General features: G+C 35.3%; 1 protein-coding gene across 1 annotated transcript; it reads left to right on the top strand.

Moving 5' to 3' along the window:
• Positions 1-99: 99 nt before the first annotated feature.
• On the top strand, positions 100-12,057 carry LOC116847330 (multidrug resistance-associated protein 4-like). The gene is made up of 17 exons (XM_032822227.1): positions 100-353; positions 2,865-2,966; positions 3,955-4,120; positions 4,400-4,630; positions 5,683-5,814; positions 5,885-6,076; positions 6,289-6,597; positions 6,804-7,334; positions 7,410-7,715; positions 7,791-7,985; positions 8,171-8,675; positions 8,924-9,154; positions 9,458-9,697; positions 9,894-10,156; positions 10,292-10,731; positions 10,982-11,111; positions 11,445-12,057. The coding sequence occupies exons 1-17, from the start codon at positions 280-282 to the stop codon at positions 11,661-11,663; spliced, it is 4,266 nt and encodes a 1,421-aa protein (XP_032678118.1). The 5' UTR covers positions 100-279; the 3' UTR covers positions 11,664-12,057.
• The last annotated feature ends 1,414 nt before the right edge of the window (positions 12,058-13,471 follow it).

The raw sequence follows: 13,471 nt of genomic DNA, 5'->3' as shown, positions 1-13,471 counted from the left end.
TACGTGCACTTGTGTGTCCAAGGTTAAGAATAGTCATCGTCGACGTTCGCTATGCATCGACACTATCAGTGATGCTCGGAAGCGATATGAAAAGCAGCGACTAGGTGCTTGTGACTTCAGTGAGGTGTTGACTTTCGAAAGAGTGAATCGAAAAGGGAAGGATACGAAGAAGGGAATAAAAAATAAGGATGCCAGTCTATTCTAATCTCTACCTGACAGTCTGAAGCGTTATTGTTTTTTAAAATTTTTTGGGCACTGTGAGACCAGAAAAGTGTTATAATGGATAACGATTCGAATAACATGAGGCGGAATCCCAAGGAAACTGCGAATGTCTTCAGTCAGATCTTTTTCTGGTTCGTTTCTTGTATAATTTATCTTTCTTTTTTTTTCGGAAGAAAGTGGAAAAGAGATTTTTTGATTCAACATGAGGAAAAAAATGAAAACGTTTTCTCTTTCTAAAAAAAATAATTTGTTTCCCTCGAAAAAACAGGAAGAAAGATTTGTATTCCGTAGAAGAAAAATCTTGTTTCTTCCAGATCTGTGTTTCGAGTTAAAGCAAAATGCAAAATTTGTTTAGAAAAAAGATGTTTTGAATTAAAGCAAAATTTCTTTGGAAAAGAAGAAATTTTGCATTTTTCTTCTACGGAATACAAATCTCGTTTCTTCAAGAAATAATCACTCGCGGAAGAATTCTCACTTGTAACTGTTACTTATTTCATTTTATACGTACATCTCTCATGTTTAATTGTTAATTCTGTATAGCTTACAAAATTGGTGAAAAATTTCTCGAAATGAACTAAGAAACTTTTGAGGAAATCTACGCGTAACTCACGTTTTGTTTAGTCACGTCCTTATCTTTTTTTCTTTGCATATGAATTATCGGTTAACCTCCGAACGTTATTAATGTTTTATGCTTCACGAATTACTCATATTTTAGATAGGTATGATGTATTATACATGTTACGTTAAACTATAATACGTCAGAGGAAGCGTACCATATTTTTGCGTTTTTAAACACCTCGAAGTTGACAAATCCGCGATTACACATAAAAAAATATATATTACATTCAAGTAGATATTACTTATTTTAAATGTTTCATAGGTTTATACATCTTTAAACCTATCATAAGCTCATAATAAGTATCAAATTTGTTTAAAATACATTCTAAATCCTAATAAGTTTATTATTTCAATCAAGAATATTAAATTAAAACAAAAATTCGGTTTTCTTAGTTATATAGAGTTGAACTCAAATATATATCAGAAATATTATTAAGAAAATATACATAGATATATTTTGATATTTTGATATTTTCAAGAAAATATTTTTTAATGAAGATAACTATTACTTAACTAGTAAACTACATGAAGATAACTATTACTTAACTAGTAAACTACATGAAGATAACTATTACTTAACTAGTAAACTACAAAGTCACTTTTTTTAGTAGCAGAATAAGATTTTTCTTTGTATAGTATCGTTACTAATAGTAGTATCGTTGATAATAAAGTCACTGTTATACCAAGAGTGTTGGTAATAACGTCGTTAAGATAAATTTTTAGTGTAAAATACGCGTACAATGTGTCCGCGAAAAATATGCCTGAACACTTCAATGTTGTGAATTCCCAGCAATAATGTAATAGTTACATCGTCATAATATAACGAAATATAACGTGCAACATAATATGTTTGTTACATGTAATATATACATTAGTTGTAATTTCCCACTCAAACGATATTGCAGCTATGTAACAGAAATATAACGTGTTACTAAAATGTTATATAGCTGTTATATATATTGCTAAAATGTTATATAGCTGGAATATAAATTATTATTTCCCAGTAATTATAGGTATTTAATTGTACGCAGAGATTACAAGCTATCACTCAAATATCAATTAATTTGTAAAAGTATGTTCCTTAAAATATTATAATTATATATTTCGTATAAAACATATTTTTAGTAAAAATAATAACATTAAAATATCTTGTCATTCTAAATTAATTAGCTCTCAAATAACACAAGATATTCCAGAATCATCCTAGAGCTATTTCAGACGTCTAGTATCCCAGCATGTCCTCAGACATTTTAGGCTATTGGAGCTATTTTCATTTATTCATTTCCATCTTTCTGTATGTATTCAAATGGAAGGGATTACTATGGTAACACTAATTTTCATTAATCAAAAAATGAATAAACCACTTCACTTTACTATAAAAGGACTCCATAATACAAGTTGTGCCATCTTGTGATCATCGTTCTTATATATATTAATGCATCATATTTTACATACGAGAAAGACACGAGAAAATGGAAACCATCTAGTGACCGACCCGATCCTTAAATATAAGAATGCTATATAACATAGATGTAATGCAAATAAACGCTTGTTATATAACCTGTTATATTTTAGTCATGTTGGTGTTATACAATTATAACCTGTAAATAGCAGAGAATTATAACTGTTCTAAAACACAGTGATTGCAGTTATAAAAGAAAATTATGTAACTTTAACATTAATAACGTATAATATCCGTTATATTATGTGTTACTTCTATGTTAATAATATAATAGTTATATTTTGTTATATTATAGTTATATTTTATGTTAATAATATAATATAATAGTTATATTTTCTGTTTGTGTTTACGCAGCTTCGTCATGATCCATAAAAAAAATATAGTCTTTTCGCGAAGCCGTGTAAAATGTAACAACAAATTTAACGCAATATTCAATAGATGCAAATTATGAATACTAATCCATTTTTTATTTATAATTCTCTGAGAAATTATCGTGAGGCTTCACAAATTTGATCTCAGAGTGAGAATTGTAGAATTTATTGCTTTTGTTATATTTTTGCAGGTGGACATCGGAATTATTCATGAAAAAAGATCTGGAAGAATCGGATATTTATCGGCCTCTAAAGGCAGATCACTCTGAAAAAGTGACAGACCATCTGGAAAAGTAAGTACTCTGTTTTCAGAAGAAACAGATGTATGAATAATAATTAGTGGTTTGAAAGATACCATTATGCAAGTATAAAAAGTTAAATAACTAGAACATTTACGTGTAACACCTGGCATGAACAGTCGCATATGTGTGATAATTCTAATAATCTGCTCACTATATGTAGCAATAAATATCGTAGTAATAAAAATTATATCGTAGTAATAATAATTTTTTTTCAATGATAATGTTGTGTATAATATAATATATATTATATTAATATTACATAACAATAGTAATATCATATAATAATGTAACAATAATAGGATGATTTAAAGAATGGATAATATGATTTTGTGTGTTACGTATTCTTAATGTGTCGTGATGAATAATTACACGATGAATATAAAGATAAACGCAATGAAGAATAGACAGGTATATTATTCGACAGTCGTTGATATAATAAAGAATAAGCTGATATAAACCGTATACCACGTAATACGCGAAAGTTTATTATAATTCCGTAATGATACAGTTGTTGATACAATAAAGAATACGCTATTATAAACCCTGTACCACGTAATACGCGAAATGTATCATAATTCCGTGATAATACACGTTTGTTGAGAGTATACCATAAGAATATCCTACATATTTGCACATTTGTATTATTTAATCATAAACATGAAGTATCAGTAAAAAAAAAAAAAAAAAAAACGAAATATCAGTACTTGTGTGACTGAAAAGTACACTTGACGACAACGAAAAACATAATCTTATTACTGCTGCCCAAAACATTTTTCTCAAGATTTAGCTGGATTAAAATTCAGTTAAGATAGCGGAAAACAATTGCGTGAAGCTTACAGTAATTTTTCTGTTCCTATAATCGTGTTTCGTCTAATTCACAGATGACAAAAAATTTAATTACACGAATTGAGTTTTTCATTCCGCGTAAAATAATAAATGTCGACATTTTTAACGACAACTTTTGATTTCCTAATGTCAGATACTGGAATTACGAGCTGGAGAAGCTGAAGAAGCTGGAATACACAGTGCGTAAAGATGGACAGAAAGTGCCATTGAAGAAAAACGATCGACCGAGATTGTATAAGGCAATTTTGCGCGCTTTTTGGTTGCCGTATTTTATCATTGGACTCTTCCAGCTTGTCCAGGTATTTTAAATACAAAATATCGTGATATCTTCGTGGATAATGTCGAATACACGAAATAATAATAAAGCGAAAGAACACTGAGAGAAGCGACGGAAAACTCCTAGGGAAATTACACTAGACGATCATAGAGTTATTATGAACGGAAAAATAAGAGAAAATTTATAAATCCTGACGAAAATTCTGTTAAGGAAAAAAGTGTTTAATTACATTTGTGACTTAACCACTTTTTTTCTTGATACGGCAGAATTGTCGATCTAAATAACGTTCATGTGTTTCTAGTGCGTCGTGCTGCGCGTGATACAGCCGATTCTGCAGAGTTGGATAATCAAATACTTCAATGGCAAACCAAACGCGCCGGACGTTGTCAACAGGGACGACGTGCTGATTTATACCTCCTGCCTAATTTTATCTTTGATCATGACTGTCATAATGTTACATCATTCAAACTTAGCCACGCAGCAGATAGGGATGAGAGTACGCGTCGCCTGTAGCTCGTTAATCTACAGGAAGGTAGTATAACGAATAATTCGTACTTCTCAGTCAATCAGGCAACTTCTATTGCCTCGAACGTTTCACAAAACATGCTCGGAACGCATTGAAATAAATGAGGTTAAATAAATAACAGATAACACGTTATCACACAAATATGCTTATTTGCGGAAGTGCGATTCCATATCGCCACGTCGAATCTATGCTAGTTAATAAATAAAAAAACATGAAAAAGAAATGAGATAATAGTCAAGACGGGATGCGCGACCGAGTAACTCCGATGAATTTCATTATTAATCAATTAATTAACATGCAAATAAATGCATTTAAATAAATAAATGCAATTAATATTAATTTATTTAATAACATGCAATTAAATAAATAAATATAACTAACAAAATAATTATAATGCAATATTTTTCGTCATATTAAGTAATCATGAAATAAGGGATCTTGTCGACTGCTCACCGGTGAGATTTTTCGCATTTTGAGTCGGTTCTCGCTCATTGTGTTGCTTCTATAATTTGTCGCAATATACAAATATAACAAAAAGCAAGGTCACTTAAAAGCCGCGGCTACAAGTTATCGTTCATAAAAATAATGAACAATTTATCGAGCCCGATATTGTTTTAATTACGTGTGTCCTTAGACTTTAAACGACGACGTGTGTGAAGAATAAGTTGAGACCCACAGAAACATGTAGCGAACTATCGTGAATATGTTAATTGAGTGATACATCTACTTCAAATGCAACTCGCACTTACGACTATACTGTACGAAAAAAGAAAATATACTTTCCTAGTATATTTTCAGCAAACATTTCTCATGCTCACATAGCTTTAACTTGTATTTTAAAAATCGTATTTTAAATAACATGTAATTGAAATGACTCGGAAATCTGCATTTTAAATTTAAAACTTTTACGCGATCCGTTAACATATTGTTATTACAAAAAAATATCTAGAAAAAGAAATAAACGGAGCGAAAAAAGAACACTGTGCAATGCTATATTACCACGCTATTTAATAATAACGTAATAATAATACTATAATTTTTACGGCAAATTATCGTAGGTACTACGGTTGAGTAGAACGTCCCTAAGTCAAACCGGCACCGGACAGGTCGTGAATCTCCTCAGCAATGACATGCTTCGCTTCGATCAATTGTCAATATTCCTGAACTTCATATGGATCATGCCCATTCAGGTAATTTCTCGTATTATTTACGAAAAAACGTAATATCATCTATCAAATTCGTTCACGTTTTCGTTCGCAGGTCATAACTGTGACGTGCATAATGTGGCAGCAGATCGGCATCTCGATCTTCGTCGGCGTCGGGACGCTGTTGTTCATGTCTATACCGATTCAGGGAACTTTCAGTCTCTTAAGTCGCCGTATCAGAGCCATGATCGCACCGCTCACTGATCGTAGGGTGCAGCTGATGAGCGAGCTTATAGCCGGGATACAGGTACTATTTCTTATTCGTTATCTTAATTGTTACATTCAATGTCTGATTGTTATTTTTATATTGACTAGATGACTAGAGATATCGTATTCATAGTAACCTATTACTTTATTAATGATAACTAGATGAAGATGATAACTAATATGTGTCGACTAAAGTTTCATAAAGGAGTGATTTGGCGAAATTGATCCATAATCTCCCGTTCCTTTTAACAGGTAGTGAAGATGTATGCCTGGGAGAAGCCGTTCAGCAAGATCGTCTCGATCACGAGAACATTGGAGATCAACAAGATCAAGTTTTCATCGTACGTGCGCGCCGCATATTTGGCTATCATAGTGTTCACCGAGAGACTTATTCTTTACTTCACCTTGATAACGTACGTTTTTATGGGGAACAATCTGTCCGCCGACGTGACTTACATTTTGGCGAGTTACTACAATATGCTTCAGCTCATTGCCGCGATGTTCTTTCCGCAAGCGTTGATACAGATAGGAGAAACGATGGTGTCCATAAGTCGGTTGGAAGTGAGTTATAAATTGACTTATTGTTAAACTTAAAATTATGGGGAATCGTCCGAGAAATATCTGTAACTTACTGAGATCGTATTTGTGAGTCTTTATTAACATTTAAATCTTTGAGAGCTTTTGACGTCTCTCTCTTTGCGGTCCTCAATCTTTCCAGCACGTTTCTCACAAGCTCTCATTCAACTGTTAACAAACTCACTCTTCAGGAATTCCTCCTATTAGAAGAAGTGAACATGGAACGACAGGAAACTAAGTTGAAACCAGAATCTGCATTTAACAAATCAAACAAAACGACCACTACGGAGAATCAAAGACACGACGTCATCAACAATGGGATTTTTTATCCTGCTTCTCAAGTATCATCCGAGAATCCAGTTCGCATAGAACTTCAGCGTGTTTCCGCCAATTGGGTCAACGGCCAATTGCCGCCAACGTTGTGCAACATCTCCATGACGATCAAGCCAGGCGAATTGTGCGCTCTTGTGGGCGCCGTGGGCTCCGGCAAGTCGTCCGTGCTCCATTTGCTTCTAAAGGAATTGAATCCTGGCGCCGGTAACGTGATTTTCACTCAGGGCTTGCCGCAAAAGATTGACAAGAGCAACTTGACCAACTTTTACATAACAGACAACCCGAATTTACATATTTCCTACGCCAGTCAGGAAGCCTGGCTCTTCAGCGGCACCGTGAGGGACAACATCCTGTTTGGCCAGCTTTATGATAGAACGAGATATATTCAGGTTCCTGTCAAAGCATAGTGGCTGTATGATACCTCGATTTTTCAATATTTTCTGACGATTAATTGGCGATTTCAGGTGACGAGTGTGTGTGCCTTGACGAAGGATTTTCGACAATTGCCACAGGGCGACATGACGATAGTTGGAGACAGAGGTGTATCTTTGTCCGGAGGTCAGAGAGCGCGAGTCAATCTCGCGAGGGCGGTTTATAGACAAGCGGATATCTATTTGCTAGATGATCCTTTGAGCGCGGTAGACACTCACGTCGCCAAACATCTCTACAGGAAGTGTGTTACCGAGTATTTAGCTGGGAAAACGAGAATCCTCGTTACCCATCAACTACAGTTCCTCAAACGAGCGGATCATATCGTTGTGTTAGATCGAGTGAGTATTGTATCGAGTGCTTTCTTATTAAATAATACCTCAACTCTATCAAGTTATTTTACATTTGTTCTCAAGGGTTTCGTGAAGATGCAAGGGAGATATAACGATCTGGTGGAGTCAAACAAGGATTTCATCAAGATGATGGACAACTTGAGTCACGAGGCGCAAAAAAAGGAAGAAGAAAACGCGAGAAGAATCTCGGAGATATCTACCAGAAAAATTTCGTTAATGAGGCGCCCCTCAGAGCTTTCAACCATAAGTTCCATCGCGGTAAGACAACGATTATCTAAGTTCGTAATTTTTTCCCCATTAAAATTCTCTCAACCCGTCCTCGTTAATTTCGTCAATTCGTTGATACGTTATTTATTATACGTTCACTCGTATCAAAGATATTTTCTTTAAGAAAAAAATTCTCCAAACTGCAAAAATGAGTCTAACGATCCATTACTTTACAGCACTCTGATATCGACGATATGAATTACGAGAAGAACAACTTGGATGGCGAAACGATGATGCATGGTTACATGTCCAGCAAAGTGTACAGGAAGTACCTGCATTACGGTGGCAACTACTTCGTCTTATTTATGCTGCTTATATGCTTCATAATTAGTCAAATCGCCACCAACGGCAATGACTATTGGGTCTCATACTGGACCAATCTGGAGGAGGAGCGGCACAGCGAGGGCACTGCCGACTACGTTACTGTAAGCCATAAGTACAGAAATATGTACAATAACAGCTTCCTGGAGTTGATTTTCAACCTAGACTCGGACGGCTTGCTCGGCACCAAGTCAGCCATCTACGTCTATACGTTCACTATCATCGCCTGCACCATCACTACATTATTGCGCAGCTTCCTCTTCATGAAGATTTGCATGAACTCCAGCATCAACCTCCACAATACCATGTTCACTAATCTGGTACAGGCCCGCATGTCTTTCTTCAACGCCAATCCTGCCGGTGAGTCAAAGAGTATGACGCTGTCGATACGCTAGAAACTGCATACTTTTTTACTTGTCTACCAGTTTTTCTTTGTGTTTTTTTCTTAATTTTAAGAATGATTTGTAAGGAAATAGAACGCAATCGTTAACGTAGAATGTGTGTATATGTTTGTTTGGTATTTACAATATCATTTAAACTGCATCGGTTTCAATGTTTGTTGCACGCATTATACTCCCTGTTATTTCTCAACTTCTGTCTTATTCCAGGGAGGATCTTGAACAGATTCTCGAAAGACATCGGCACAATGGACGAGTTGCTCCCCAGAATAATGTTGGAAGCAATTCAGATAACCTTCGTGATGGGCGGTATACTTATTATGGAGGCAATAATCAATTATTGGATGCTGATACCGATCGCAATACTTAGCATCATGTTTGTACTAATAATAAAAGTATATATCCGCAGCTCTCAGAATGTTAAACGTCTCGAAGGCGTAAGTAAGTATAGAGAAGAGCAATTTTTTATTAAAAATAAAAGTAAAAAGACTAATGCTTCTTAGTCGTTTCTTCCATTCCTTTGATGGTATCTGGCTGTCAATATCGCGTGCGCATTCGTTTCATTTAATCCGAAGAACTTTAATTTTCCAAATTCTTACTTGCTTTTGCTTCTATTCCATTTTCTTTTTCTATTTAGTACATGATCTTCTCAAGATATTAAATCTTGAAATTAGATCCTAGGATTCCGAAATCAGGAATCTGCAAATATTCGTGCGACCATGTTCGATATTTCTTCGTTTTCAGCCAAGAGCCCGGTGTTCTCCCACGTGAATTCCACACTGAACGGACTAGCGACGATCAGGAGCAGCGGCACCGGTACAGAGCTGATGATGCAGAAGCAGTTCGACTCGTTACAAGATTACCACAGCGGCGCGTGGTATCTGGTCCTGGCCATCGCGGCAGTTTTCGGACTCTTGTTAGATTTGATCACGTGCGCGTTCATTGCCTGCGTCTGTTTCTCTTTCATAATGGTAAATGGTCAAGGTGCGTAGATCATCTTCAATTTCTCAAGTGTAAAGTGCTATTAGTCATTTATTACATAAAGTAACAATAATATTTGAGTTGAATGGGATATCATAACATTGATGTAACGATACTGTTGGTGTTTACTGAAGATTACTCTTGTGTCTTTTACTAATCTCTGATAATTTCTCACAATAATGTTGATTTCCATGTGCAGGTGGCATACTCAGTGGCGACGTAGGTCTGGCGATCTCGCAGTCGTTAATCTTGTCTGGTAGTCTGCAATATGGCGTGAAACAATCCGCCGAGATGATCTCGCTGATGACATCTGTGGAGAGGATTCTCCAGTACACGAATCTGCCTACGGAGAAATCGATCGTCCCGAAGGATCCTCCACCGCCCACGTGGCCGACCAACGGCAGACTCACCTTCAAGAACGTCAATATGAAATACGACAAGAATGATGCACCTGTCTTAAAAGTGAGTGAATCGATCCGATCCTTGATAATTGAAATCTTCGACTAACAGATTCGAGGCAATCACTTGCCTGTCGATTGCACCGTGATTTATTTTGCAATTTCATTGTGATTATTTCATTTTTAATTCGTCTCGCAGAATCTGAATGTGTCCATCGAACCCGGTTGGAAGGTCGGCGTAGTAGGACGAACCGGTGCCGGCAAATCGTCCTTGATATCCGCGCTGTTCCGTTTGTTCGATGAGGGTTTGGAGGGCGAGATCAAAATCGACGACAGGGACACAAGCACGGTGGGTTTGACAGAGTTGCGTTCCAAAATCTCCATCATACCGCAAGAGCCGGTGCTCTTCTCCGAGAGTTTGCGCTACAATCTGGATCCCTTCAATCAATACGAAGACATGATACTCTGGGAAGTGCTTCGACAAGTCGAATTGAACAATGTCGGCTTAGACCAGGAAGTCTTTTACGGCGGCCACAACTTCAGTGTGGGCCAAAGGCAACTCATATGTTTGGCTAGAGCCATCCTGAGAAATAATCGCTTGCTCGTCCTCGACGAGGCGACTGCCAACATCGATACGCAGTGAGTTTTTGATGATTTACGACAATTGTCAGTAAGAGGTTGCGTTCTTAAACGTCAATAAAAAAATCAGCTTACACTGAATCATTTTCGCGAGAAATTCAACAACGATCGAGAATGATCAAATCTTTAATCTGAAGAGAAGCGAATTGCTGAATTTTAAAATTGTGGATCAATACGCACTTTATAAATTTATAAAGTGCGTATTGAATAATCTACGTTTGCAATTGCGCTAAATTATCTTCCATTTTAGTACTGATTCCTTGATCCAGGACACGATAAGAAGCAGCTTTAAAGAGTGTACCGTCTTGACGATAGCACATCGTTTGAACACTATTATAGATAGTGATCGAATTATTGTAATGGAAAATGGTTACATAGTGGTATGTTTCTGTTTTAAACAAGACTATTACTTAAACAGTAATTATAATTGGTAATTGAATGTAAGAATTATCGGAAATATTTAAAACGACTAAAAAGTTTCTCACAATATTTCTTTCGATTTTTGTGACTTTTTAAAAAAATCTTTGTTAACAATATCAATTGCGTCATGATATTCACTATCTGGAAGAAGACTTTCGCTTTGAACTTAGAAAATACAGGGAAAAGAATTTATATGAAGAACGTTTGCGATATTAAATATTTTTCATCCTAGCTAGCAAATAGTCAGAGATATAACGTGTTTAATGATTACTAACAATTATGCACGCCAACAGGAATTCGGTTGTCCCTACGAATTGTTACATGACAAACCAAACGGCTACTTCTCGAAAATGGTGAAGCAGACGGGCAGTGAAATGACCCAGAAACTTCTCGAGCAAGCCGAAAAGGCCTGTCAGAAAAATGACAATCATCGGAATTTAGATCTATCCAGACGAAATTCTAATGAGAACGACGTCGTGGTCAACGAGATGATAGAACAATCCGCCTTGTAGATTCATCCCTGTGAACGATATACGTAGAAACGCAATGTTGAAACGTTTCCCATGAAAAAGATACGTTTGCACGAAAGTGTATACAAATACACAGCAAAACATCGCGAAGAGCAATGAAACGTTCGAAATTATTCAGACTATCGTGTTAGGCCAATGCCGGCGACGACAAAGGAAAAATGACAAATTGTAAAAATATAGTACCATATGTGTGCGTGTTAATCTCTCTAAAATATGTTTTGTCTCTTTCTAAATTTTATTTATTACCTTATACGTAAATTTAATGTTTACGTAGACATAGACGTTAATAGCAACACGTCGAGTTAATTGAAAGTGATTTTATTAGTGTATGAATTTCAGTAACCGTATTTAAATAAAATCTCACTATCAAAGATTGTCAAACTGTCTTTTTGTCTATGTCTATGAGAACCTGGCGAACATGATAACATTAAATGACGTATTAATAACGTATTATTAGTATAGACATCACTAATACGTCATTTGACGTTATCTTGCTACTTGGGAAATAGATGTGTAGAAAGTATCGCTCCTTTTTCATTTGTCCTAGTAGCACAGTTTAGCAGCCCAATATTGGTTACATTGGCATACATTTGGCTAATATAGTCCATATATAGCCAATATTGGTCACAAGTAAAATGTGAATAAATTGCCAATATTGCACAACATGATTGAATATTGGTACATATTGGGGATACATTAGGCCAATATAACTCAATATACAGTTAATATTAGTAACAAATGAATTGTTAATATTCAGAATTTTATATTAGCTATGAAATGCAAAGTGTTTACAATTTTGAAATATTAGGTATATTTGTAACCAATATTGCTCCAATAAACTGTTTTACTAAGGTGCATTACTACATATTTCTATATTATCTTCCCATACAGCACAAATGTTCAATAGATATCCTAAGAACGTTCTAAGAACGAATATTCTTAGAACCTTCTTAGGATATCTAGTAAATATTTGTGTTATATGGACTTATTATATAATTTCTAATTCAATTGACAAAAGATATATAAGTTTTTATACATATATCAATTAATTAAAATAAGCTACATGTTTTATTTTAATGAATTGTGGAAATGCCGGAGCTAGCGACGAACTTGACAAGCGTCGATAACGTAGAGCGATCATCAAAAAGTAGAAAACGTTATCATCATTTATTGGTGATATCGAATTTATGTACACATAGATACTTATGGAATAAAGATATTTATGGAATAAAGATGATCGTCAAATAGCCGCTATCATTTTTTCACAGATGTTATGCAAATATGTGCTACGTTTTCATTTCAATTTTCTTACATATAGACATTACTCAGTAAGCAAATTGAGCGCAGATTGGCAGCAAATTTGATCAAAAACCCAGAGCAAAACTATAGCTATTTGTGTCTACATTAGGCTACGGTTTTGGCAATAAATGCTAGCGGCATGTTTAAGAGACTGAGCGCGATGTATGTCTCGACGTCGCGATCCAGTGTTTATGTTTAGTATTTTTTGCTTTCTTTCGGCAACTACAAAAGATATCAATTTCGTTCAAAAAGCACTGACTTCTCCTCATTTTAATGTATTGGGATTAGTTTTTTATAATATTACGAATAATACCATTGCTTTAGATGGAAAGCGTGGGAACGCGCGTACGTCTCGATGTACGTCGCGGTCATCCTCTTACATACGCTAGCATTTATTGCTTAATTTCGGCAACTACAAAAAATATAGATTTCGTTCACAAAGCATTAACTTTTTCAGTTTATTCTACTGTAATTAACTGTTTATAATAGTA

The sequence above is a fragment of the Odontomachus brunneus genome, unplaced genomic scaffold (assembly GCF_010583005.1).
Source record: "Odontomachus brunneus isolate Ranch 3 - 2012 unplaced genomic scaffold, Obru_v1 Obru_scaffold_076, whole genome shotgun sequence".
Classification (NCBI taxonomy): domain Eukaryota; kingdom Metazoa; phylum Arthropoda; class Insecta; order Hymenoptera; family Formicidae; genus Odontomachus; species Odontomachus brunneus.
This window is presented reverse-complemented; position numbering and strand designations above follow the sequence as displayed.